Source organism: Canis lupus, chromosome 1 (assembly GCF_003254725.2).
Source record: "Canis lupus dingo isolate Sandy chromosome 1, ASM325472v2, whole genome shotgun sequence".
Taxonomy (NCBI): Eukaryota; Metazoa; Chordata; class Mammalia; order Carnivora; family Canidae; genus Canis; species Canis lupus.
In genome coordinates, this window is record NC_064243.1 from 11,635,667 (window position 1) to 11,663,196 (window position 27,530).

At 35.6% G+C, this 27,530-nt stretch overlaps 1 protein-coding gene across 3 annotated transcripts in view; it reads right to left on the reverse strand.

Moving 5' to 3' along the window:
- Positions 1-27,530, reverse strand: part of CDH7 (cadherin 7) — a 125,040-nt gene that overhangs the window by 89,066 nt on the left and 8,444 nt on the right. For 2 of the 3 annotated variants that reach the window (XM_025422064.3, XM_025422065.3), the window contains exon 2: positions 24,434-24,840. In XM_025422064.3, the coding sequence (XP_025277849.1) occupies positions 24,434-24,643 (210 nt within the window). In that variant the 5' untranslated portion in view covers positions 24,644-24,840. Of the gene's footprint in view, positions 1-23,326; positions 23,469-24,433; positions 24,841-27,530 lie in introns of those variants that run through there. The other variant, XM_035707258.2, reaches the window with a different exon arrangement.

Genomic DNA, 27,530 nt, shown 5'->3' on the forward strand with positions numbered 1-27,530 from the left:
CTACATAGAAAGGACAGTCTCAGGATCAAAATATCTTACCAATTCATATGCATATATGAATACAAAAAGCTGATTAGATGTGTAATACTGAAATACCCACATGCAAATATAAATATATGCATATATATACATATACACTCATACATAAACTCAGAGATACTTTATGTTTCAAATGCAGATGATAAGGACTAAAGATCTGAGTAGATTAAAAGATGTTTCATTCCTAGTTTTCAGATTAGATTCTTGTTGAGACATTTTGCAAATTTATAAGATCGTTGCCTTAAAAGCAAGAACATTAATGAAATCCTTAAACATTTTTCTTCATAGTTCTGAATGCACTTTTGTAAACAGATTTTCTGTTCCAGGTGTCTAAATAATATACTACATTACACACAGTGACTCACTTAAGTATGCACTCCATAATTTAGTGGATGCAGTTTGAACTAATCCATTACCTTTCATAAACAGTCCGTAACAGTGGCTTTACTACAAATCATATGAAGAATACTTAATGCAGTATTTTTTAAAAATAGTATTTCTGACTACCTGGATGAACAGGAAAAGAGGATGAAGAAAAAGGAACGTAAAAATCAGTGTATTAGAGAATACTTGCTTTTACCCTTCTCTCCCAAGGGAACCTTTTATGACCAAGCTGAAAAGTTAGCTCTTCTTCACTAAGTCATCAATCCTACATGCTTCACCATCAGCGAGGTTCAAGAAGTTGTTATTCTCACCTATTGTCTACTGTTTAAAGATTTGAAGGTTTCATTAATGAACATCTTCATGTGGATATCCCCCAGGCAACTTCAAATTCAACAATGTCAAATGGCAACATAATCCGGTATTTCCTGTTTTGAGCCAGAAACACAGATACACTGTTCACTGTATAACACTCACTATGTGCTTATGTGCTGACACTGTAGACACAACCATGATAAGACAGGCAACCTCTCCTCTCTTCTGTATCTTTCCAGACATTCTCAGCTCCACATTTATAACTCAACATCGTGCCTACTCCACTTTCCCAATAACTGCTCTTCATCTTATCCTTTTTATCCTCATTCTGCCATAGTTCAGTACCTGCCATCTCTTGCCAGGAATATTTAACCATCACTGAACTGATGCCTTCCCTCTTCTGCCTCCATCTTGCCTCCTTCAACTGAAAAGCCTTTAATAGAAGCAGAGTTGGCCTTTCTGAAACCCAGTTGGCTCAAAACCAACCTTCCAAAAGGCAAGGAAAAACAAAAAGAAAACAAAAGAAAACAAAAATTCCTTATGGAGTACATTAATGTTTCGTGGTGTGGCTCTTGATTCGTGGGTGCCACTGTTCTTTGGTCCTCTTTGGCCATCTGAATCACTTGCAGACCCCTAAAGAAATTATATTATCTCCCCAAGCCATGTCTTGCACAAGCTACTCCTTTGGAACAGGAACATCTTTTTCCCTTATCCCATTTATTTAGGGACCACCCTCTCATCCTTTAAGGCTCAGCTGAAATATTATCTCCTCTTTAAAGACTCTGCCCTGATTCCCTCAGGCTGATTTTTTGTGTTCTCGCCTTTAATCTTTCTTTGCACATTTATAAAATCCACTGTCAGACAACACTGAGGGTATGTGTAAGTTTCCTCACACTACTGTGACCTACAGAAAGGACAAGAATCTTTTTATATCTATATCCCCAGTATACGGCTATATGAGTGTACAGGCCACGTACAAAGGTTTGATCAAAGAGTAAATTAATGCACACCTGAAAAATACCACAACAACATGACTTCTTACAGGACCATTACAGACCATGGAGTTCTATTTATTATTATTTTGGTGTTTCCTTATTCCTTAAGTTTGGTTTTCAACAGGCAAACTACTTTAGCTACAGGTGAAATCTGGAAATCTAAAGCTGGATAGGATGAAACGGTCCTGAGTAGATTCTTCCTGAAGACTGATTCTCATCTGACCAACCACCTTAGACTCATTAAGACTTTCACTGCATCTCAGTGAAAGCAGGTATAGCTCTTCTTCTCGTTCTTTCCATTTCAGGACACACACGAATAGCATTCACTCTGCTCTTCTCCAGATTGCACAAGCGTCTGGCAAGTGGCATGATGTGAGAAGTCTCGCTGGTCAGTGAGGTGGTGACTGCAGGAGGCTGTGAACCACTAGAAGCTTGAGCATTTGTATTAGTTGAGCACACAGCATATGGCCCCCTATGAGTTCTGAACTGGAGCATCTATACATGTACCTGCTCATACCACATGATATGGCTTACAGCTACACAATACGAACTTAACACATTATGTGACACATAGGGTTTCTTCTGTCATTCTTCCTTCCGTCCCTCTGTCCTTTTCGTTCTTTTTTTCTCCTCTCCCCCGTCACCTTTAATTTCAGATACTATAGGTGTTACGTAGGATAAATGGATCCCATAAAGTACCTAAAAGCCAGCCCTTCAGTGATGATGATCCCAAGTGGTTACCTGTTTTTAAGTTTTTTGGTCTCTAATGGCTTGAGCCAATGATATAGAATTTGGCACATAGCAGAAATGGCTATAGGCAATTAAAACTTCCACTGTGTTCAAAGATTTTTGAGGGGCAGGGACTGTGTGCATTAGTGGGGCTTAATAAATCTTTATTGAAATAACCACCAATTATTCTGGGTGCCTATTTTAGCCGAGCCTCTGCACCTAACCAGCCACTGCCCAGATGTTTCAACTTTAATGCACTGTCCACTTAATGAATCTGGATCAACTCCTGTTTATACAAGCTTGTTTTCAGCGTGTTCAAAACAAGGACAGAGTTCAGTAAAAATATTGGAAAAAAAAACAAAAATCCTCACAGCTAATATCTATCTGCCTTGCTTCCTGCTTAATTTTAAGGCACAATTTCAGTGTTTTTGTCTTGCCAGAATGTATCCGGCTAAAAAGCGAATGTGATTTATTCTTCTCCATTCTTCACACTAACTGCTTACTCCTTTTGCCTTGAATTTCACCAACTTATTCAGGAAATATATTACCTATATATCTCCTGAGTGCACAGTCCTATTAGTCTCAGTCTACTTAGAAACTGTGGTTTCTTAGCTATATTCATCTGTGTAATGTATTTTAAAAATACTTACATCAGACCATCTGCTCAGTGCTGAGAATGCAAAAAATGAAAGACACAGATCCTGCCTCTAAGAGTTCATCCAAGAGAAGAATCAGTCCAATAAACAGGTAATTATAGCTCTGCCTTATTACACTGTTGTTCCTGCCTTTATATATCTAGACAGCATATCCAGTCTTGCACGGCACAGAATTCAAAACTAAAGCAGCTTTACTTTTGTTCTCCTATCTACACTCTGATCGCTTAGCCCAAATCTCTTGAAGTTTAGACTACAAATTCCTTAAAATGTGTTACTGATATTTGAAAACTACTCTCCATTTTCATACTTTTAAGCATACCCCTGTATATCTGGTAAAAGGAATGGCAAAAACTCTATAAATTCTTGTTAAATTACATTGAACTGACACCAAAAGCACCTGTGCCATCGGTAGCAGCTGCCGTAACAGCCACAGCAGCCACAGAAATGGCAACACAGAGCAGTTGGCAATGCCGCTCCAAATCCAAGTTTCAGTAATCCTTCTTAGAAGACCTAAAGGCACCTAAACATATGTGTCACAATTTAATTCGAAACATCAATGAAATATTTTGCCAGAAAAGTTCTTTCTTTCTACATATTTATATATACATGCATACACACCCATCAAATCTCTACTAAAATTAAATTTTTGATTAAATTTTCTAAGTATTTTATGCATGACTTTTGCCCTGCATTATTAAAAAATGTTGCTTATAATAATGAGCCCTGAATTGTGTTAGCAAAAGCAAAATATGACAGTCTTATGTCAGAAATAATAAGTTTTCATTGATGGGCAGGAAACCAAGGAAATTATCTGACCCAGAGAGGTATCAACACTTAAAGCAATCCTTTTACAACATCATTTCGAACAAGAAACCAATCCCTTCACAGACATATATTAATATATTCAATTAAACATTTTCAGTAGAGATTTATGGTTTGCTATGCAAAGGTGGATTTATTCTGAAGCTAATGCACCTTAAGATTTAAGGCTCTGTACTTGTACAAGTCATTCCCAAGACCCAGACACTGGGGGATGTTGGCACAGCAATGTAATCATAATTTTGTATAATATCCAAAAGCATTTTTGTGTATGTATATACATATTTTTTTCTTATGAAGCTTTAGAACCCATAAAAATTATATCTTTCTCCTGGTTATCACTTTTCTTTTCAATGTTAGGTATGCTCCTGAAATGTCATAGGTCATATCAGAATGTTTAGTTTGAAAATTATTTCCTCATCGATCTTCATTACACAATTAGGTAAATTCACTGTAGAAACAAACCTGAATATGTGTTAAACACAACAGTGAAAACTTCATCATTACCTATTTATGTTATAACCATATTAATGGGCAGCTTTAACTCAGATTAACGACCACCAGTTACTTTATGCCAGGTCATATCTGTGGACCTAGAGAACCAAAGATTTTGCATGCCAGTGGAGGAGAAACATGTAGTTGCAATGAACACAACAATTATTTATAACGTATTTTAAAGTCAATGCTCAGTATCTTACTATAAATACAGTATTTAAAATTTTTGTTGCCCTCTTTATGATTACAGATTTTATTTTGTATATTTAAAAGTTAATTTTGTTGTAATCTTTTAGTTCCTCGTGTAGGAAATGAATCTCCCATTTTAAAAAATTTTTAGAGAGAAATAGAGAGAGAGCACACACGAAGTGGGTGGGAAGAGGCAGAAGGAGAGAGAGAATCTTAAGCTAGCTCCATGTCCAGAGTGGAGCCCAATGCAGGACTCAATCTCAGGACCCGGAGATCATGACCTGAGCTGAAATCAAGAATCAGATGCTTAGCTGACTGACCCATCCACACACCCTAGAAATAAATCTCCTAAATCACAGTACTTCACCATCGTAATTTTCATGTTTTCTTACTATCAGAATAAAACTGGTAAGTATCCCATCCATGATGTATACAATGAACTCTGAAATTAATGCCATGAGAAAAATATATATTAAGTTCCCTAAACACCATTAGATATTTTCTTATTAAATTTTGTCATTTGTTCCCTGTCCCCCTATATATAGTATCTACTACATTGGGTATAGTTATCTTGGAATGCTGGCTAAGAATTTACTATTGAATTTTCTACAAATAACCATTTTGAGTAAAGAATGTGGTTATTAAATGACCAGATTTTGCCTCAACAATGAGACAATCAGTTTCATGCTATCACTTTAACCATTCATATTTTAACTAAATTTAACTAAAGACACTATATAATCTTCTCTACCAGACTGGCAATATACCTTAAGAAGAGAATCTAATTTTCATTCTACTTCTATAGAGAACTATATACAAGTCCCTTTGGTCCGAGAATTATCCAATATAATTATGTATATTTTTAAATGACATATATATGACACATATGCTTGTTCTGAATGTACTCAGTGTTCTCTAATAATTGGTTTCTTAAGAATTAGATTACATACAACATACTGGATCCAGTCAAATCATAGTTTACATGGGTTGCTTTGCAATTGGCCTATTATAGTATAAATTAACCAAATTCTGGTTAACTGAAGATCAATCCAAAAGCCATTAATTAAACTGCAGTTGCTACAAATACCATAAAAGAACACAAGTTCAATTTCCTTATTATCCATTTCTCTACTTATCTATATACTGAATACTTTGTCCCAGAAGAGACTTGTGGTAGCTCATAGAGATACTAGATATAACAAGATAGCATAAGCAAACAGCAAGAGCAACATTAGAATACCAAGTGTGCCCCAAAAAAGGAGGGGGATGGATTTAGTAATAAGGAGGAGTCAAAAGATGCTACCAAAACTTGATAACAAAAAAACAAAAACAAAAACAAAAAAACCTTGATAACAAATTAAGTTCTAACCATTCTGGCAAGTCAAGGATAATCTCTGTACAGCAGACAGAGAGATGGATTTCCTAGGACTTCATTTCTCATAGTATATTTGAAATGACCTTTGTCATTACACCAAAGAACACCTCACAGGAATTATAGAGCCAGCCAGATAATCTGATTCCCCTTTCTTCTCTGCTATTACACGCTGCTCACTCCAACCAGCCACACTGGTAATTTTTATTCCCTCAAACATACCAACCACTCTCAGCTAAGAGTCTCTACTCTTGCTGTTTTCTCTGGAATTTATTCTTCCTGGGTGTCCACTGGATTCATTCTGCCTCTCCCTTTGGACTTTCTACAAATACTTTTCATAAAGCTTACCACCCTTTTAAAATATTATGATCTCTCTATTGATACTCTTTATTCCCATCCCCTTATGTATTTTTCTCTACATGATGTATCAGTTTCTATCACACTCTTTATTTTTATTTATTTGATTTTGCCTGTGTCCCCTATTAGGTGTAGGTTCCATTGGTGTCTTTCTCCATCTGCAAATTCAGCTGATATCCCTGTTGATATATAATAACTTATTCTGCTCACGATATCCATTGAAAAGGCCAAACCGATAAAAAATGACATCAGACATTTGTGAGCACTCTTTGCAAGTCTAAGTCAGTGTTCTTGTTTTCTTCAGCTCATCAACGTTCTTGAGTGGCCATTAAGAGATGGCTTATAATTTCCATAGAAATTTCTGTAAATTGTCCAGAGAAATCTTTTGCACCACTAGGGGTTAGTATTATTATAGGTAATAATATTAACTATACTTACTATAATAATAAATTTAGTATTTATAAACTAAAGTTAGGATGCAATTATTACTTATGGATTGTAGGTCAGCATTTTATAAGAAACATGGTTGCTATGTTTGTGCAATTCAATTAACTATTTTCAGAAAGGATCCTGTATTTTCAGTGATATTCTGAGTTTTCAGAATATCAACTATGGCTACTCATTTCATAATTATCTTACTGTTAATTTATCTTCATCATTTTCAATTTACATTTCCTCTGTCCTATTTACTTCTGGGGATTTGTTGCCTAATAACTAATATTAAACTGTTCATGCATTGTACTCAAAATAGGACTCATGGATATTCTCTTTACTAGAGTAGATACAGTGGGTCTTTAATATCCCAGATCCGTATTTGTGAACTTTCCTACTCCCTAAAATGTATTTGTTCTTGGTCATTCATGGGACATATGCAGCAGCAAAGAATTTGAGTCTCCTTGTTCATCCATGCCTACCTAAGGTTGAATAGGTCAACACTCTGCCTTCTGTTTCAGCTCTCTATTGCAAACAAATGTGCTTTTCAAGTCAATGTAATGCCCCACGTTCATATTTTAGTGTTTTTTGTTGGTGCCCTTGCTGTTTAAAATACACCACTCCCCACCCCGTGTATTGCTGAAGTGATACCTGGGGTTCCATAATATGCCTTAGAGAAAGAAATATGTGCGCTAGTTAAGTTTGTTGGGGCATGAGTTACACTGCCACTGGCCATGTGTTCAATGCTAACAGATCACTGATCATCCATCTACCTACATATTTAGATGTCTTTAAACATAACACACATAAAGTTACGAGTTATCACAGGATGAAAATGTGACCAGAGGCTCACAAGAACCTAACCCTGTATTTCCCCCAGGAGCACTGGTTCAGTATTTTCTAATTCAGTGTTCATGGTAATTTTGTAGAACATAATTACCATAAATAATAAGAATTAATTGAACATGATAACCACTCATCCCAGAACAGAAAATCTTGTTCTGCTTTAAAACTTTTGTCATCCTTAAACTCCATTTCTACTTACAGATAAAAATCAACCAAGAGAATATAGAAAGAGGGCCCTTTGCACTGCTTAAGACAGTAGCTCTTCCTCTTAAGCATCAGATATTAAAATGTGGTAGAGGAAGGTGAAGGAAAAGAGGAATAGAGGGGATAGAGAAAAGGAAGTGGGAAAGGTAAAAGTTAAAAAGAGCTTGAATTGCACATATTTTGTATTTCCTTCTTTCTGGTAACATTGCCTTTTAAGACGTCTATAAGGTTGACTTGTAAACACAAAATTATTTTTTCTCATGTGAAAGAGCTCTAAACTTGTACCAAGAAACCACATTCAAATAGTCATAAAATGCTTACAGTAAAAAGTTATCATATGTACATTTGCATATATTTACATGCAATGTATATGTATAGTCAGATTATATTCATACTATTTTAGAGAAAAATTTAAATGCTATTAACCTTTCTTACTTAAATCAATGTTTTTCTTCTCAATTATTTTTTTTTTATCATCTACTAACTAGTTGCCATAAAATTCAGCACATCTGAAATACATAAAAAAGCGAATGATTGAACAGGGCCAATCTAAGTAAAGGGTACCAAGTACCATCGTCAAATTTGTGGATTCAGTGTCAATTCTCTGATAAAATGTTAAAGATGTAACAGTGAGACAGAATTAAAGCTTCACAGATGTTCCTTCCAAAACACTGAAAGAGGCTGTCAATTCTCCCCATTCTATCACATCACAAGCAGTTCTATGCTTGAACTTTGTAGCTTCACTGACTTCCAAAAAGTATTGGTGAGGACCCAATATGACTTAAATGGAGACCATGTTAGTGCAACTGAATCAGCATTAAAGGTTTAGAGAGGCAGTCCTCTTATTCACCTTTCTGCCAAAAGGCTGTTCCTAGCAGGAAGCAAGTAAGGCAGGTAGGTAAGGGCACAGGATTTAAGGACAAATTCACTCTCAGTTTTAGCAAATACTAGCCTTGCTCAATTTTAGGCAAGTTCTAACCCTGAGAGCAAGAGCTTGCCTAAGGATGAGGCCCTGAGGATACAACATTGAAAAAGGTGCTCACTCTCATTCTGATGAGTAGAATTAACAAAACAAAACAAAAAATACCAAAACCCCAAAAAACAAACAAAACCAAAAAAACAGAAAACAAAAAACAACAAAGGATGGTACATATGCTTGGGAACCAAATTAAACCAGTTTTCTCTGTGCAGGTCTATATTAGTTCATGTAATGTGCTTTTGAATCAGCCCAGCACCATTGCTTGATAAAAATGATGAACACTTAGCTATAGCTTTTTATTTTATTTTATTTTATTGTATTGTATTGTATTGTATTGTATTTAAGATTTTATTTATTTATTCATGAGAGGCACACAGAGAGAGAGAGAAGCAGAGACACAAGCAGAGAGAGAAGCAGGCTCCATGCAGGGAGCCCGATGTGGGACTTGATTCTGGGACTCCAGGACCATGCCCTGAGCCAAAGACAGGCACTAAACCACTGAGCCACCCAGGGATCCCCTAGCTTTTTATTTTAAATCAGCATAGGTATATACAAAGGAAAAGCCATTGACTCCCTGAAAAATAACAAATTAAAATCACTGAATGGCTGATGACAAATGAGATACAATCAAAAGTAAAACAAATATGAGTAAACACTTGTTTCTCTAAGCAAACATTGTTATGAATCCAACAAAAGGGACACTTTAATAGTCTTGTGTCCATTTATTTTTACACCCATGTGTCATGTTTTATGTACTGATTTTTAAGTTGAAGAATAGTTACTCCTGTGGTGTATGGGAGCAGGGTATGATTTATTAGAATTTTCATATCATATATGGTAGGGGATAAAGGTTAAAAAATCACCCTAAGGTATGGGGTCAAGCTATAGTGAAGAGTTTGTGAAGCCAGGATACATATTCTCTCAACTACATGTTTGTATTTGGATGGATAAAATATAAATTTATCCATCTGAATGGATAAATTTGCTCCAGCCTGAGAAGTGTTTCTTTTCACCTATAAGCTAGCCTCACTGCAAACATCATACAAGAAGCATCCTATGAGCTTTTGGGTGGGTTTAGCATTCATTTTATCTAGAAACCTTGAGGTTTTTCATGGTCAAATTGTATAGAATTTGCCCTAAGCCTCACATGGCTTTCATTTGGATGTAGTGAACAGACATGATTATTTCTGTACATGAAAAAAAATACTTATCTGAGCTACAGAAGCATTTCCTCAGCTTTATATTGTAGAACTGCATTTAAGGACGCCCTTCTCCCTTTGTATCACATATTCTTTGGGTGATTTATTTCAACATCTTGTCTTTCTTTTTTTTTAATTTATAAAAAAGGGAAAAATAACCTCTGGCCTTCTTTTTCCCTCTAGGTTTTCTTTAATTATATTTGAGAACACCTGCCTGCCCGAACAGATTCCTTTGCAATGACAATTCCTAGAAGCTGGCAGTATTTCCCAATATGAACATTCTCTGTCCCACCTCTTGTACATTGGTAAAACTATCAGGATTGTAAAACATTTGGTTTCTCTTTATTTATCTAATAATATGAAGGGGGAAAATACCTGTTTATACACATATTCAAATTACAGCAAGATGTTAAATACCCTTTTTCTCTCAAAGTGTCAGAATTTTACTACTCCAAAAATTTTATGCAAGCAGTATTAATTCTCAATACTTAGGCCAGAGATGTTGAAAAAGAGTTCCATTTTTGGAGCTAAAATGAATTGGTCAAACTCAAGTTTCTGAATTCAGAATCTAACGAGTATAGGATAGGTAAACCCAAGTAATAGTTTGAGCCAAACTTCAGACAAAACAAAGATGAAGTTCAGAACTAAGGTATAGTCTTGAAGAAAAAAGGGCAGAGATTAAGAAGCAATATCATTTACCCAGTTCTATTAAGTATCACTGTTATTCAGTAGAATCCTAATGATACTAGAATCTTATGCCTCCTTGGAAACTCTCAAAGATGTCATTACCTTTCTAGATTTGGAAAGTATTTGAGAATAAAGCAATCCTCTGTGTGAGTATGGATGCTCTGCTCTTTCTGCAAACGTGTGGCTTGAAAAGCTGTTTTATGTAATTTTAAATCTGATTTGATCATCAATGTATAATACTTAAAACAGCAGCGAATCCTGAAAGCATTTTTATGGTACATATCAAAGTATTATTTATCAATAATTACCAAGAAAAGCATAGAAGTTGCAAATTCTGTTCCTACCCTAATATTTTATAAATATAACAAGTAACTCTTCTTCCCATCAGAAATAACTTCAAAGCTTAATACTTTCTATATTTCAAAGCACTTTAACAGATGTCACCCGTTGGAGATTCTGACTCCATCTACTGTCCCCTTGTGATAAAGAAATAGGGAGAGGTAATTTAAAGGACTTGTCTGTCTGTGGTCACAAAGTATGATAATGTGATGAATCCTGCTTAGGTTATCTTTGTTTTCGCCTTAGTCTATAGATAGTCTTAAAAAAATATAGTTTCTAAAAAGAAAACACCTAACTCAGGTCAATTATAGAAAGTAGAGATTGAAAGCAAAGTAAAAATATGTATCACTATTATTAACAGTAACAGGTAACCCTGAATGAATGTTTTCCATGTATCTAATATGAAGCACTACATTTATCTTAGTTTTAACAACTGTAATACATACGGCTTATTAACCCATTTTAACAGAGATTAAACTGACATAAATTAATTGCTAGTTAAATGTTAATGCTGAGATTCACACTCAGATCTTCCTGATTTATGAATCTGACATAGTATTTAACAATTAGGCTAAACTTCCTCTCTATACACTCACATAATCTACCACTCATACTAGGTAATATATCCAAAGATGATCACAAAACATACAAATTGCTGCATAATTTCCGTTTTTCCACAAGAAAATTAAACAAAATATTTGCATCCTACTTTTGTAAAAAGCCCTTACTTTTGGGGTCTAATCTCTGTTTCCTTTCATCCTCTTCAAGTTTATCAGAAAACCAACTGAAATATTCCTATCTGTTGCACTGAACACTCCAGACAGCTCCAAAGTAACCTATCTCCTTCCCCCAACCTCTTCTCTCTTTATTTATTTATTCCTCCTGATGGGTTTATGACAGATTTTAAAGCAGGATCAGGCCATTGTAGGAATTCTAGAGGTCACAAAATCCATGATCCTGGGTCATCAGGGTGGAAGAAGTATCATTCAGATGAGGTTTGTCTCTTGGGCCCCACATCTTTCCAGGAGACTGTATCTTGGTAATGGTCTGAGAATTGGTGGTAGCTTTAGGCACTCCCAATGACAGCGCTGAGGAAATCGTGCTCACCTGGATGCATCCGATTCAGTAACATGGGGAAAATGCCACGTCCTGGCCCTAGAGCTGTGGGGCACGTTAACAATGCCACAAGCTATCTTTCTGCCTGGAATGTATGAAAAAGATTGTTTTAACTTATAAAACCAAAGAAGAATGCAGAGACAACTAATGGAAGGGTATGAGAAAGCCAATACAGGCAGCCTGTGAGGGAATTTTCAGTGTGCTCTGGAAGGGGAGTTACTCGACTCCTCACATTTAACATTTTTCTGATGAAAACAATATGTGGAGACATCAATTTTGGCTTTCCTCATTAATATTCAATTTTATGATAGATTCATTTTGCATATTCACTATCTTATGACCATATATATTTAGTTTCAAACCCTGATTCTTTGCATTATTTTCTTCAAGAGATGATAATAATGCTAATGACAATGAGACTAGCCATGATAAGTTATGCAGTCGTGCCTTGTGTTAACGGAAGAATTCATACTGAGGGAAATAATCTCAGTTTTTCTTGTTTTGAACTGACTGGATCAGTTATAAATTACTGAAGTTTAATCCTGATTATCATATTTTGAGACACTGAGAAATAAGCATAGCTAAGTATGAGGGAAATTCTGGAAATCATGTCATAAATGAAATGTTTAAGATAAATTCCTTAATCTTTTAAAATATTATTTAAAATGGGGGGGTGCAAAATACCTGCCTTCAAATATTTTGGTTTTTTTTAAGAGCATTTATTTGGGGGAGAGAGAGGGAGTGCGTGTGTGTGCTCAGGGAGGGGCAGAGGGAGAATCTGGAGCAGGCTCCCCACTGAGTGTAGAGTCCAATGCAGGGCTCTATCTCAGGCCTTTGAGATCATGACCAGAGCAGAAACTGAGAGTCAGATGCTTAACTGACTGAGCTACCCAGACGCCCCTGCCTTAAAATATTTTAACAGCCAAATAGAATTCAAGTTCCTAAAAATAAGACTTGTCCTAAAACTAGTATTTGTTGTCCTAAAAATCTTCTCACCACACCCCAGAGCATCACAGTTCCGTGAGTTTCCTGTGCACTTAACAGCTACCAACCCAGTACGTATGTCCAGGGCCCACGTTTGTCGTGGACAAGATCCCTTTCCTCATGAAGCTCACTCACTCTTGGAAATACACTCTCTCACTTTTATACTTTATTTCATATTTTCATATTAATTCTATCTTTTGATGCTTGCAATAGCCTTGTGAGGCTAATATTGTTGTTCCTATTTTATTAGTAAATGAATGGGAAAATAAGTTATTTGCTCAAAGTCACACCATTCTCAAGTGCTGGAGCCAGTACTCAAACCCAGATCACATGACTGAAATGTGTTTCCACCACCATTCTTGCCCCAACTAACAGACAGAGGTTAGTAACAGAGGTTACAGAGTAACAGAGGTTACTTGATCACCTATTAAAGATATTGAATAAGAATCTCTCTGAATTCAGAAAGAGATTATGTAGAATGAGCTTTAAAGCCCAGGCAGCTCTAATACTATAAATAACTTTAAAAAATAATATATTATTTTTATTTTTGATAAAGAAGTTGATATTTATATAATATTTACATTTCATCAAGGATCCATGTGATTTGCAAAAAAAAATCTTTGTGATAATGCATATTTGATAACCAAACAAAAACAAAAACTGTTTTTGCCAAATTCCAAGAGAGGTCATTGCTTGAAAAAAATAATTAAAGGGTTATTGTCTAAAGTAGCTTCAACTCCTTCTTCCTTAAAGCTTCAATTCCCCAAACGTCCTTCAGCCCTGGGTAGAAAGTTAAAAATGGAGTACTGTGAAAAACTGGACTTTGTTAGTATGACTGGAGTTTATAAAAGAATCAAACATAAGTCAGAAACCAGACAGAGCATGAAGGGAGTAGCATTAAAAAATATATGTACTATAAGAGATTAATAATTTGAATATTAGTTCCCTATGTTTTTCATCATAAATTCCATTGTGAAATCTCTAAAAAAAAAGATTTTATTTATTAAAGAGAGACACAGAGAAAGAGAGAGAGAGAGAGAGAGAGAGAGGCAGAGACACAGGCAGAGGGAGAAGCAGGCCCCACACAGGGAGCCTGATGTAGGACTTGATCCCAGGCCTCCGGGATCATGCCCTGGACTGAAGGTGGTGCTAAACCACTTAGCCACCTGGGCTGCCCTCCATTGTGAAATCTTAATTGGATCTAAAATAAAGTGCACCACACCTCCTTCTGACCCTAACCCCAAGTCCTCATTCATTTGTATATATTTTCCCACCATCAACTGTACTCACATTTCCAACAAATGATCTAATCAATGGGGAAAACAGTCTTGTTTCAGATCATTACACTCCACAACTGCTCTCCCAAATTCACTGAACACAGCTGTTACGCCACAGGTAATGGTCTATTTGCAAATGATATAATGATCAACCAAAAAGATAACTTCTCCTTTATCGTGAAGCTTGTATTTTTAATTTCAATGTCAAGCTTTACAATACCATCCCATCCCATCATTTGATACTCATCTTTGGAGAAAGCATGTTTCCAAGGTCGTGTATCTGCTGTACAATTCAAGTTACTTTATTTTAGATGTGGTTCTGTATCTCTTCCTAGACTCCATGTGTGACTAGCATGACAAGTAAGCTCTCTCCATGTGCCAGAGCCATGTGATATTCCTCACCTAACTCTTCAGCAATCATTTTTAACTACTGATAGCTTCACTTTTCTTATATATAATTACATTGAATACCAAGGACTAGAACTCACCAGTATCTACTTCTCCTGAATAAGCAAAATTAGTTAGCTGCCTAAATTCAGCTCTGTTATGATTCAGTTGAGAAAATTATATAAACTCTGTCAAGGATAGAGTGGGTGTGAAACACAGAACTGAGTTTCTCAAATATGTTATGAAAAAGAAAATGCTGACTTTTATTTCTTCTTCATTTCAAACCAAGTGCAGAATGTGTAATCTTTTACTCTCCACACACATTCTGCTCCAATGTGGACCTTTAAATGACTCACAAATCAGAAAAAATCTAATTTAAGTAGGGTTTGACTAATTTCACTAGTGATCATCACAAATCTTTCAAACTCACATCTGTTGAGCATTATGTATGTGTTGTCCAAATCTTGATTGTGTGTTTTCAGTTAAATACCTTAAAACATGTCAGCATTTTAACTAAGAAGATAAGTAAATATTCTAAGGGAAGCATTCTTATCAGATAATTGCACACTGTTTACACACAAAACTTGCTGGAATGATGTTAATCATTTTGGTTCTGGTAATTACCATTCCGGTAACATAGACCCATCTTGAGAAATTAGTCTTCTGCATTTATCTTACGGAAGACAAGGATTCTAACTTGGCTAGAAAGTAGATGGCCTCACAGTACTATCTTGTTCTCTTACCCCCATCCCAGTATACACACTCTTTTGGGCTCTCTTTCATTCACTCACTCACTCTTTTGCTTTTGTAATGACAGTTCTAAAAATAACTCCCAGACTCTTGGCCTGAGAAGACCTAAGGCTGGCTGAGTCCAACCTGAGTATTTTCCTGGCCATTTCTTTTTCTCTAGATGTCATTTATTGGGATGTGCTCAGACCTTCCCTTATACTGAAATAGTAAGCCATGGGATGCAAAAGTAAGCTAAGCTGACTTTGGAGATAATCATGCTCCAGGCTGACCTAATGCTCTATGGGCCTACACCGGCTCAATGGAATATTCCACTGCAGTGTGGAATCAGCTAGTTACAAAACTCCTTTCTTTCTTTTCTAACCCCTCTGAGATGGGCTACTGATCATCCCACTTGAGTGAAAGGGTACTTTTATGACATAAAACTCCTTATGTATATTGTATATTTCATATACCAAAAATGAGAAATTGTAAAGGATGACAATTTTTTTAAAAAATGGGAAGTCCTAAATACTTTCTTCCCAGACTCTCAACAGTTTGTTCTTTTTGTACACTCTATTCTGAAAGTTTCAGTTCTACAGTTCATCTTAAGTATTTCTGTATCTTAGCTAAATATCATTTAATCTCTCCATTATTAGCACTGTTTATTATTCTAACCATATTCAGTTTTAAGTCTTGTCAAATTTTAGTAAGTACTATCAAATGATTTGAGAGCCCCGTTAATGTATTTTTCTTTCTTGAATACATGTATGTCATTTTAAAGGTAAAGTTTTCAAAAAACATATGTTATAAGAGCTTGGCAATAATATAACATAATCTGATACTTTGCAAGAAGGCCATATATTTTTGTAGAACTAAAACTTACTAACATTTTTTCCAGAAATGTACTTCTCAAAATTGATATTAGCATCTAGATTTATTTTCTAACTCTCTGAATTATAGTTCTAATGATTGTTCACTTACTTTATGCTTTACTTCCAAAAGTATCAATAACCTCATTTCTCATAGGAGAATGGCCTACTTGGAAGGTAGCTTGGAAGTTTTAACTTGGAAGATTTAATCAGCATTGACTATGAAAGAGAAATTTCATAGGCTCTAAAAGGGATCATTAGGAAAAACCATCATTACTAAATTTTTTCAAACACTTACTATAATTCTATATCCATTGTTTAGATTTCAATTCTCCTGTGACTATATTAAAATCTATAATGTTCGACTGCACTCTCTTCAGCTACTTCTACTTAAGCAAATCCTGAGTGTCTATTATTTTCTAAAACAATGGTTATTTACAATTACAAGGTTTAAGCATTTGTGGCGCACCTCCCAGCGTAAAAGACTTCTTTATATATTTTGTCAACACTGGAGGAAAAAGCTCTTGTTGTAACTCTAGATCAGCAAACATCTTAAAATCCTGGACTGTAGAGAATATTATTGCCTGGTTCAAAAGAAAAAAAAAATCAATTTCCCTGAAACAAACTAAATTGATGTGCTTTTGAGAAGATCAATTACCATACCACTCTCTCATCCCTAAAGATGGACAATGGCATCGTCCAATAAAGTCCCCCTCAAACGAGTTGTAGAATTTATTCCAATTCACAGTGACAGCTTAGATAATTCTATATCCCCTTCAAGATTTCAAAACTTTCACTTTTTTTTTATTTTTATTTTTTTTTAGCAAAAGAATCTAGCAGATTCCACCTTAACTGAGCGACCAAAGTCAATATCACTACTACGGAATATATCAACTTCTGTACTTCTTGACAAAATGCATTGAAAAGTACACAACATCCCTTCTGTGGCATCCTTAGCAAAACTACATCACTTAAAATGTCTCCATTAGGAAGAAACGTGAAACTAAGCCAGACTGTAAAATATGCTACCAAATAATCAAGAATGACAATGAATGACTGGAAAAGACTAAGGAAACAAGAGAAATGCAGGATGTGATACCAGGTGGGTTCCTATAAGGAAAAGTACTTTATTGTGACAACTGGGAAATGTTGAATACAATTTGGTGATGAATAAGTAGTATTCCACCAATGTTAATTTCCTGGTTTAAATAGCAAGGATAGTCATGGATGATACTAACATTTGGAGAAGCTGGGTTTGGGAAGAGTACACAGCAACTTTTTGTAAGTCTGAAATTATATTAAAATATCTTAAATGTTTACCTACTTAATCTCCATTTTACAGTGTGAGGATAAAATTCCATTATGCCTTAGAGCATTGCTCATAATAATAAACTTGTAAGTTTAACCTAAGGTTTCTATTTACTAATCTTTCTACCATATAAAGTTTCCCCCAAAACAATTTTAAAAGACTCTGTCCTACTTTCAAAGAAAGTGATTTTTTTTTGTTTTGACTTGAAGATTGTATAAAAGGATTATGAAATCACAGAGGCATGCCAGGTATCCTCATATAATCATTTGTTTAACGGATCCATGAATTAGTTCCTCTGTCTTTGCCACCTCCACAGCTGCAGATTACCTGTAGAATTTACTGCTTTCCAATGCCATCTGGTTACCTGCTTGGCTTATCAACCAGATAAATTTATGAAAGAGAAGAGTTTCTGTTTTTGTTTTTGTTTTTAACTCTTCTGGCACAAAACTATCATGAATAGCATTGGAGAAGGGAGAGAGAAAAAAAATGAGAGAACACAAGACAGCTTTATAGCATGCCAAAGAGTATTAGAGGGATGTAACATTAGGCATATTTATACAAACTGCAGTTTCTCTCCACTGATCATAATCACTATGACAGATAATCAATATAAATCATGTGAAATGATTAGGATGAAATTTCTTCCAATATAGTTCTTATCTATATATGCTTGAACCAGCAAAGGCTTGGTGACTGTCCTGCTATTTATCTAATTCTATCATTTATCTTGGTGAGTTTCAGACACTGCTGCAATTTCTCTGATTCTGTATCAATGAGCCTGCATATAAATAAAGCTTGTCAAACAATTATAGTGCACTTACTATAGAAAGGCCTGATATCATCATTTTAGGTTATCTCTTATCTTTTGCACTTAAAAGTGCATCATGCATACAATGTGGAAACACAATGGTACAGAATGAGCATTATTTCAATTTTTGCTTCTCCCACCTCCAAATGTATGACAAGTAAAATATGTACAAAAACACGTTAAAGATGACAATCTTTAAATGACTTTGATCAACATAATCAGAAAATTTAGAGCTAATCTAGACTATCTAGTTTGACTATAATTAGGTTGATAACTGTAAGCTCCCTCTCCCCCATTTAAGCTGTATAGTTTCACCTGATAAAGCCTTTGGTAATTAGAACCTTCATTTCTAACCTAAGATAACTTTGAAGAGAAAATGAGCAATATTAAAGTGTATTAATGGTAGGAATTTTTTCATGTTAGTGGCAAAATCTGATGTGTTTTATTTCCATTGTAGTTTAAAGGAAATAAACAAGGACTCTGAATTATTGATTTCATGAGAAGAAAATACATTGAATACTTTAGTTAAATTAGAATATTATAAGAGAAAAAATAACTGCAAAAAAGAGTATTTCTAAAAATCTAAACTTCTTTGTATCCCATACAGCTGATACATGTCCAAATTCCTTCCAAAGCCACCAGAGTCCCACATTTCTATCAGCAAAGAAACAAAAAGAACGAGGTTCTTTTTAATTCACTCTGGTTATAAAGATAGCATGAAAATCGGTTTTCCATACACAAAGAGGGAAAACAAACTATTTGCTTTCTTCTAAGACTGAAGCCAACTTTAAGTAATCTACATAGTTGGAGGACACATTTGCATTTTTCCCCTTCCATGGAATGGAATTGCTACCATGATGAACATGTTCTTAAGTAATTAATATTTGTGATTATTTTCTTTTGTGTATCTAGTATAGATTTGCCCAGCAAAGGAATCTAATTCAGAACTCAAGTTTTAAACACACCCTATTTTTAAGATGAAAATTTCTCAGGGCACCTGGGTGGCTCAGTCAGTTAAGCATCTGCCTTCAGCTCAGGTCATAATCCCAGGGTCCTGGATCAAGCTCCACCATTGGGCTCCCTGCTTTCGGGGAACCTGATTCTCTACTCTCTTTCCCTCTCTCTCTCTCTCTCTCTCTCTCTCCCTCATTTCCTCCCTGCCTCCCACTACTCATTTTCTCTGTTCCTCATAAATAAATAAAATCTTTTTTAAAAAATGAAAATATCTTCTCTGGAACACTGAATGTAGCTTCAGTTTTCAGGAGACAGAGAATCTCTTGGTAGGAGATATTGCCAAGGTGTAATTAAATGCACTAAAAACGCTCACCAACACTTTCCAGCAAGCTTAAATTTAGTTTTTATTTATTTTTTCCAGCAAGCTTAGATTTAAAGCAGAGTGAATCCCGCACTGCATTTCTGTATATGTGATTTCGATGGGGGGGGGGGGCACACACAGGTATAAATCCTCCCTGAATGAGGGAAGGAAGGGGAGTAGCAGAAAAGGCAAGAGTGATGTTAACAGCTAGTGAAGCGGACTGTGGAAGAGGCACGAAGCACACATTTCAGTGAAAGTAACAGCCCAGAGCGCAGGGATCAGCTGGCAGCCCATTATAGTAGGAGAGATGAAAAACACTTAATACCTGTAACAGAAGCCAGTGGTTCTGTCGACTTTGTGTGTGTGTGTGTGTGTGTGTGTGTGTGTGTGAGATGGTTAGGGGACATTAAGTGAGAAATGCCAAGATGCCAAGGTGAGGAAAAGACTAATCTAGAAACACGCTCTGTGATGCAATGAGATGGCTAGAAACTGCTACTTCCTGTGTACTTCACATAGCCAATTCAGGTGGCATTAAGTTACAGTGGGAAGGAAGAGACTCTCCACTTCATTTTTCCTGTAAAAGGACAGGAAAATGGGCATAACCTAACTAAGAAATACTCTTAGGGAACGGTGCACTATTACTCTTTAAAACGGTACTCTGTGCAGCATGGTGACTATAGTTCATAATATTCCACTGCATATCTAAAAATTCCTAAGGGAAGTGATCTTTAAAAGGTTCTCATCATAAGAAAAAATAAAACTGGAAAAATGTAAGTGTGAGGTGACAAATGTTAATGAGGCTTACTGCAGTGGACATTTCACGATACATACAAATATTGAACCACTATGTTGTACGCCTAAAACTAATACAATGCTATATATCAATTATGTCTCAATTAAAAAGAATCCTGCTACAGTAATGTCTGTGATGGTTTCCTTAAGTCTATACATTTGGATTCTGCAGTTTAGTTTGCATCACAAGAACAAGGTGAGATGCTGGTGATAAATGTGAGATTGTAACACAACCAAGAAATGTGTACCGTGAAGGTCTCTTGGTGAGGGTTTTAGAAGACCTGCTGGTCCCCTTCAACAGACTGCTCTGCTTTGATCTTGACTTATGTTAGTCAGACCCAGTAGATGGTTAAAATAACAAGGTCACAGCCATCTTCTGACCTCATTCTACTCAGTGTCCTAAGGACCAAATCTTATTTACTGTACATTTAACTGATCTTGCTGCCCACCAACCATAAATGTGATCTCCAAATTAGAAGTTCTAAAAAATTATAGATGATTTCTCTGACATGTGAATTCAATATAGGATTATCCACTTAAGCACATTTTTGCCATAGTCTAATCATATACAAATACAAAAATATGCTGTATTTCTAAGCATAGCCAACACAGACCATTCTCCTAAATATCTATAATATGTTTAAATAGTCTTTAGCACATAAAATAATGCCTGTTTTCACCTGAAGGATCACAAATACAATAATGGACATATAACACAACAGATCATCCATATTCCATCATTTTATAAACAATATGTAGTAGATAAACAGAATGTCTAGGTTAAATATATATATGTTCCAAATATTTTGATTTCATTCTCAGAAAGAGACTTCAATTATAGGTTATCACTCTTCCCATTTTGCGGATGAGGAAGCTAAGTATTAGCAATATTAGATAATTAACCAAAATTCTACAACTAGTAGGAAGTGGCAAAGTCTTCAATTGAACTAAAGTTAGTTTGACACACACTGTACATATCCATTATGTGATCAAATTAAGGTATCAAGTTTATCACGGACATTATTTATATTTTCCAAATTAAGTAATGGATTTTTGTCAGGAAGACCAGGACTCCAACTGTCTAATTAGCTATAGGTTAAATACATGTCTGTAAAACATAATGATTGTATTCCTTCTTTTTTTCTCATGAACATCCGCCTCTCCATTTTTCATATTTCATCTACAATTTCTTTTTCATCTTTTTATGTCTTGTGAAAACTTCTGGTCACAGTCATTACCTTCCTCACCTTACAAAAATAAGGAAAATATATTTATTCTACATATCCCAAATGATCGAAAATGTACTGAGGTCAAAATCATTATAATAACTGTTTACTGAGACTGCCAACCTAAGGAGAATCATTTCATCATCTCACATATACAATCTGAAGTATTCAAGTTCTCACTACCTCCTTCCAAGCAAATGTAAATTGGTTTTTTGAAGGCTTCTGTGTCTTGTCTATAAATTCCCTCTCCATCTCAAATTACTTTACTGGCTTTTTCCTGGACTTGTCTGTTTTCGTCAATCAAGGCTTTGTTGTTTCGTTTGTTTTACTTTTTAACCGACTTATCATCCTGGACATTCTTTTACTGTGAGTGGCAGTACTGAACTCCCAATATACAGCCTGCAAAGGATAAACACAAACTTGTTTCCTGTCACATAAAATCTACCAAGCAACAGTTTCTGATTAATTGAAAGGGAAGCACAGAACATCTCTTTTACTAATCAAGAGACCACACAATTTCTCTTAGAAAAATAACAATAGCATTGCCTAGTAGCTTCACATGCATTTGGAATTTAAGTCACCTAGGGGTATGTATTTTTGTTATTCTAAATGGCCTTACAGGGATTATTTTGATAGAAGTGTTTTCAATTATGATACAACATTTTTAAAATTAAAAATAAGGGTATTTTAAAATTTTTAAAGATTTTATTTATTTATTCATGAGAAACACACAGAGAGAGAGGCAGAGACATAGGCAGAGGAAGAAGCAGGCTCCCCATGGGGAGCTCTGTGTGGAACTTGATCTCAGGGTCCCAGGATCACGCCCCGAGCCAAAGGCAGATGCTCAACCACAGAGCCACCCAGACATCCCAGTTTTTAAAATTTTAAATGACGCTCACTTTGAAATGTCAACCTCATTGCAGCAACTCCATTTATGACTAAATTAATGGGAATATTTCAGTTGCCTTTAGAAAACTTTACATTCCCATAAAAGTGTGATTTCACCTCATAACTACTGATTCTTTATGAGTTAGCTGAATATTACATACCTATCTGCTGAAAAAAGTTTGATGAATCTGTTAAATACGCATTGAAATGAATGAAATTAAGGGCCAAATTCCGTCAATAACACTGCATGATGATTATCGCTCTCACTTTGTTTACAAGGAAATGAATAAGACAGATTGAGAGAGAGATGGTACTACTGATAAAGGAAGAATGGCCATAAAACATATATGAAAAAACTCCTTGTGTACCTGTGTACTTACGTGTCCTCTCTTAAGGCACAAAAATGCTACCACTGGGCCACAAAAAAATCCTAACCCACATCCCCAGAAACTCTTAACTTGTTCAAGTCCTCTTTGTTTATAATACAGTATCAGTCAGTATTTGTAAAATATAGAAGCATCAAAGGAAAATAATAATAAAGTTTACCTTGACTCATGTAGATACCCATCAACAAAAACAGATTTTTCACTTACTTAAGATGTGTTCAAATGAAACAATGACCCATGGTTTAAATAGCAAACATTCTTCCTCAGTCATTCAAAGTTGAAAATTTCACTCATGGATAAATTCATCAGTTTGCTGTCCTTCATTTTTATCAGGAATAGACGCATAAAACTGGCAAAGTGAAGAGCAGAAGTGCAGATGTATAGATATCCTGCCGGCACGCACTACTTAGAAACTCTTTACCAGCACTCAGCACCAAACTGAGAAATTCAGGAAATCTTTACTAATAAATGACCATAATCAAACCTGCCAGTAGATTAGAGACTGGAAACAGTCTCTAAAGATATGAGGATGGTAGGGACATGCTCTCTTGAAGGGCCCTTCAGTTCAGAAAGCACTTGACTGGAAAGCCCCTGCCCAAATATTTAGACAGAAAGAAGCTGTGAAAAAAAAAAAATCCCGATTTGGCTACCCCTAGGCTACCAAACATGCGCCACAAACTGGCCACTTGTGGTCTGATATCAATTAGAAACTGACTTCTGTTCCCATTCATTTTTTTTTTTAACTTAAAGGAAGATCTAAAAAACAAAACAACAGATCCATCAAAACAAGACCACCGCTTAGAAAAGTGGGTTAGAACCGCTCATAATTGATGGACAACAGGCTCAATAATTTCACTTTGCAGTTTAAAAACTGCAAGTATCAAAAAAGGATATATATAAGCATGAAGTTAGTATGTATATCATTTATACAGTACTCTCCCCTCCCCCGCAAAAAAGAAGCTTAAAAGAATTAACTGCGTTATACACACCTACTACTCTTCATTTATTAGTGAATAACCTTGTTCTAATTGTGGAAATAAAAGTTTTATTAGTAGGCCACAATCATGATAAACTTGTATCTGTAGACTCCTCCTCTGTTTCTAGAGTGGAGCATCACTCCCTAAGTTATGGATTCAACATCTGGATAACAATCTGGACTCTAATTTCAGAGTGGCTAATGCCAAAACCTTCATGGTCTATTTCATCGGAGTAACAGTTTATGCTTTCCATCCCCAAAGCAAAAATAGCAGCTCTCCATCCAACCACAGACATTCACAATCATCATTTGTGACTTTGAAAGGCCAAATGCCCTACCTTTCCTACATAGAGAGGGTCTGAACCCATGTATTCCTCCAGCACAAAGAACTGATTCCACACCCAGCTGCGCTTGGTCCGGGACCTCCCTGATTGGAAATAGGGCTTTGATCTGGACCTGGAGAGCTCTGCTTGACTCATCCCAGAGAAACACAGGAAAAGCGCTATTAGCTGCAAAAAATGGCAGAACTCCACTTTGCCCAACTTCATCTTTTTTTTTTTCTTTCTTTTTCCTGTGTAAGAAAAAAACCTTGACAAGAGAAAAGGCACAGTTCCAGTTGGCTTAGTAGCTCTTGCCTCCGGCAGGGTGTCAGCTGGGAGTCCAGAGATAATAATTTGTAGAGTGTTCGATTGCAAGGGGTCACCACTGCTGAATAACCTTCGCCAAAGAATGGTGTAATAGGTACCTAGCAGAACAAAAAGAAGAGCCAGTGTCAGAAACCAAAACACATAATAACTTTTAACTTTCATTTACTAACTTACTATTGATTTTCCCAAGATGCCATTATTTGCATAATCATTAAAATATTAATTAGAAACTTACACATTTACAGTAACTGTTGCCCCATTTATAAATCCCATAAATGCCACTGATGCAGAATTATCCTCATTCCCTAACACAATCTTAAAATTTTGTGTTTCTTCTAGGCATTTTATTTGAACATAGGGTTTACTTAATACAAATGGAACATCATTTTAAAAATCGTTTTAATGCTAGCTTTTATTTTTTTTCTTTTATATTACAGTCAGTCTCATTCATTGGTATTAGAATATGAAAGCAAAGCAACTCAAAGCAGGGATTTAAACAAATGGGAAGGACATATGCTGGTTTAAATCTCTTCTGTGAAACTGTAAAGAGAAATAAAGAAGTATGAGGTGATTCAAAACTGGTTGATTGATTCTGAGTCACAGAACACCAGCTGTTTTGATGTGTTCTGATTTGATTGTGATCAGCTGCCAAGCTCAGTAGTTTCCATTTTCCACCCTTCAAACCTATTGTCATGTCTGCTGTGCAGCATGTTCAGTTACGTTATAGCACAAATATTTATTGAACGTCTTACAGCATGGCTTGTGCATAGTAGGGCCTTCTTCCCTAAATATTTATGGACTTGAAGAGATCATTAGAGAGGTAAGAAAACCCCACTGTATTTATAAGACTGGTTCGCAGTGAGCGTGCATCCAGAATGCTTCAATAGAAGCACAAAAGCAAAACAACTTTTATTCTAAAGTCTACTTATTTCAGATACAGAATTCTTGATTATGTAAGAGATACAAAATCAGTTACAAGACAAACTTCCCAACATACCCCAAAACACAGAGGAATGGGAATATGGCAAAAGGCTTGCTTAAGTCACCAGGCTGTACTTTGGTTTATAAATTCACTTGACTACCTACAAATAAATCAACAATTCGATAATTAAGGTGAGGGTTAACATTTGCATTTTTTGAGAGAGAGAGGAGGAAAAAAACAGTTCAAAGGATATGAAATCAAAAGACAGTTTCTTATCAAAGTAGAAAATACAGTCTCTATATTATCAGCTTTCCCATCTTCTACCTGTCTGTCCTATAACAAGAGTGTCTGTTACTCATGAGATGATTTCTGACAGTAAAGTTGCTTATGGAAAATGCCTTATCTAATAGAAGAAAAATGAAACATATTCTATATGTTAAAATGACCATTAAGAAATGGGTTGCATTGACTTTGAGCTCTATTCAAATGAACATATTCGTGTTAAAAATATCCCTATCAAGTTCTGAAATTCTAAAGGGCATTCCAGAAGAATCCAATGTACAGCTAATTGATGTATGCTGAGAACCACCAAAATAGTAAACTATTATTGGAGCATATTACTGCTGTCTGTGCAATGAACACCTTCTGCTAAAATCTAAACCTCTCATCTAAGCATCTAAAATGAATTTGGTCCATTTAGATAGCACTCTGGAAGGCTTAGTTATTCTAAGACTTAGAATTATAAACAAGAAGTAACTTGGGGTCATATCTTTGTATTTCAATGTAGGTCCCCCTGCATTAGTTGCAAGTTCATTGCAGGGAGGTCTCAGCTAACCCATCTGAGAAGACAGGTTATCTGTAGTTAAAGAAGGTAAGTAGGTGCTTAGACTGGGAAACAGAGACTGGGATGGACTAGTCTATGATGAGCCAGGAATCATGGCCAAGAACTCACAGTGGATGACCTTTGTAGGAATGGCTGTTAGCATGCAGAGGGCCAAGATCATGAAGTTCCCTTCACACCAGTGGCAAACCAAGTTCTGGTGGATGGAGATGGATGGCTTAGAGTCGTGGTGACAGGACTGTCTAGCAGGTGAGACCTGTAGCCGAAGAGCATTTCAGTTCCACTGCTCTACTTCCTCACGAGAGAATGTGTTTTCTCATAAGAACAAGGAGATAAATACTTTGGTCCTGAAGATGATTCTCTTAAATGTGATATAGTTAAATTATATTACTTAAGCTACTTTATGGTTCCAGTGGACTTGATAACATTGTTACATGATGAAATGCATCCAACTTTTAAGACACTAAGTAGCAAATGAACTTCTGGAATTCAAAATTTGGGAAGTTATCAAAAGTATACACTGAAAAAAAACTGTAAGCACCTGCATCAGATAAAGATTCAAATGCTGACTCTGTCCTTAGCCATGCATTCTTGGACACATGATTTACATTCTAAGAATAATTCCAGAGATGAAGCCTTAAACCTCTAACATACAAAATAAAGATGGTAATTGCTTCTACTTTGTAGGATTAAATAAGCAAATCAGGAAAAATTAAGGATGGTGCCTGACACAACTAAAAGCCCTAATTAAAAAAAAAAAGCTGTTGGGAATATTATATTTTTTAGTTTGATACTAGTGATGTGAAAGTTTGTGATGTTCTCATTTTAACGTCATTTATAGGAAAATGTCTTAGACAACTCTTGCAATGAATGAAAACATTCTAGATAGCTCTAGTCTCAGTGCCAGAGAACTATATGGATCATGAACCCAAAATTCTAGATGAATATAAACAATGGCAGCAAATTACTTTAAAAAAATGTAATACTTTCTTTCCTAAAGGCATGTCCTCTTGTGATTTTTTTAA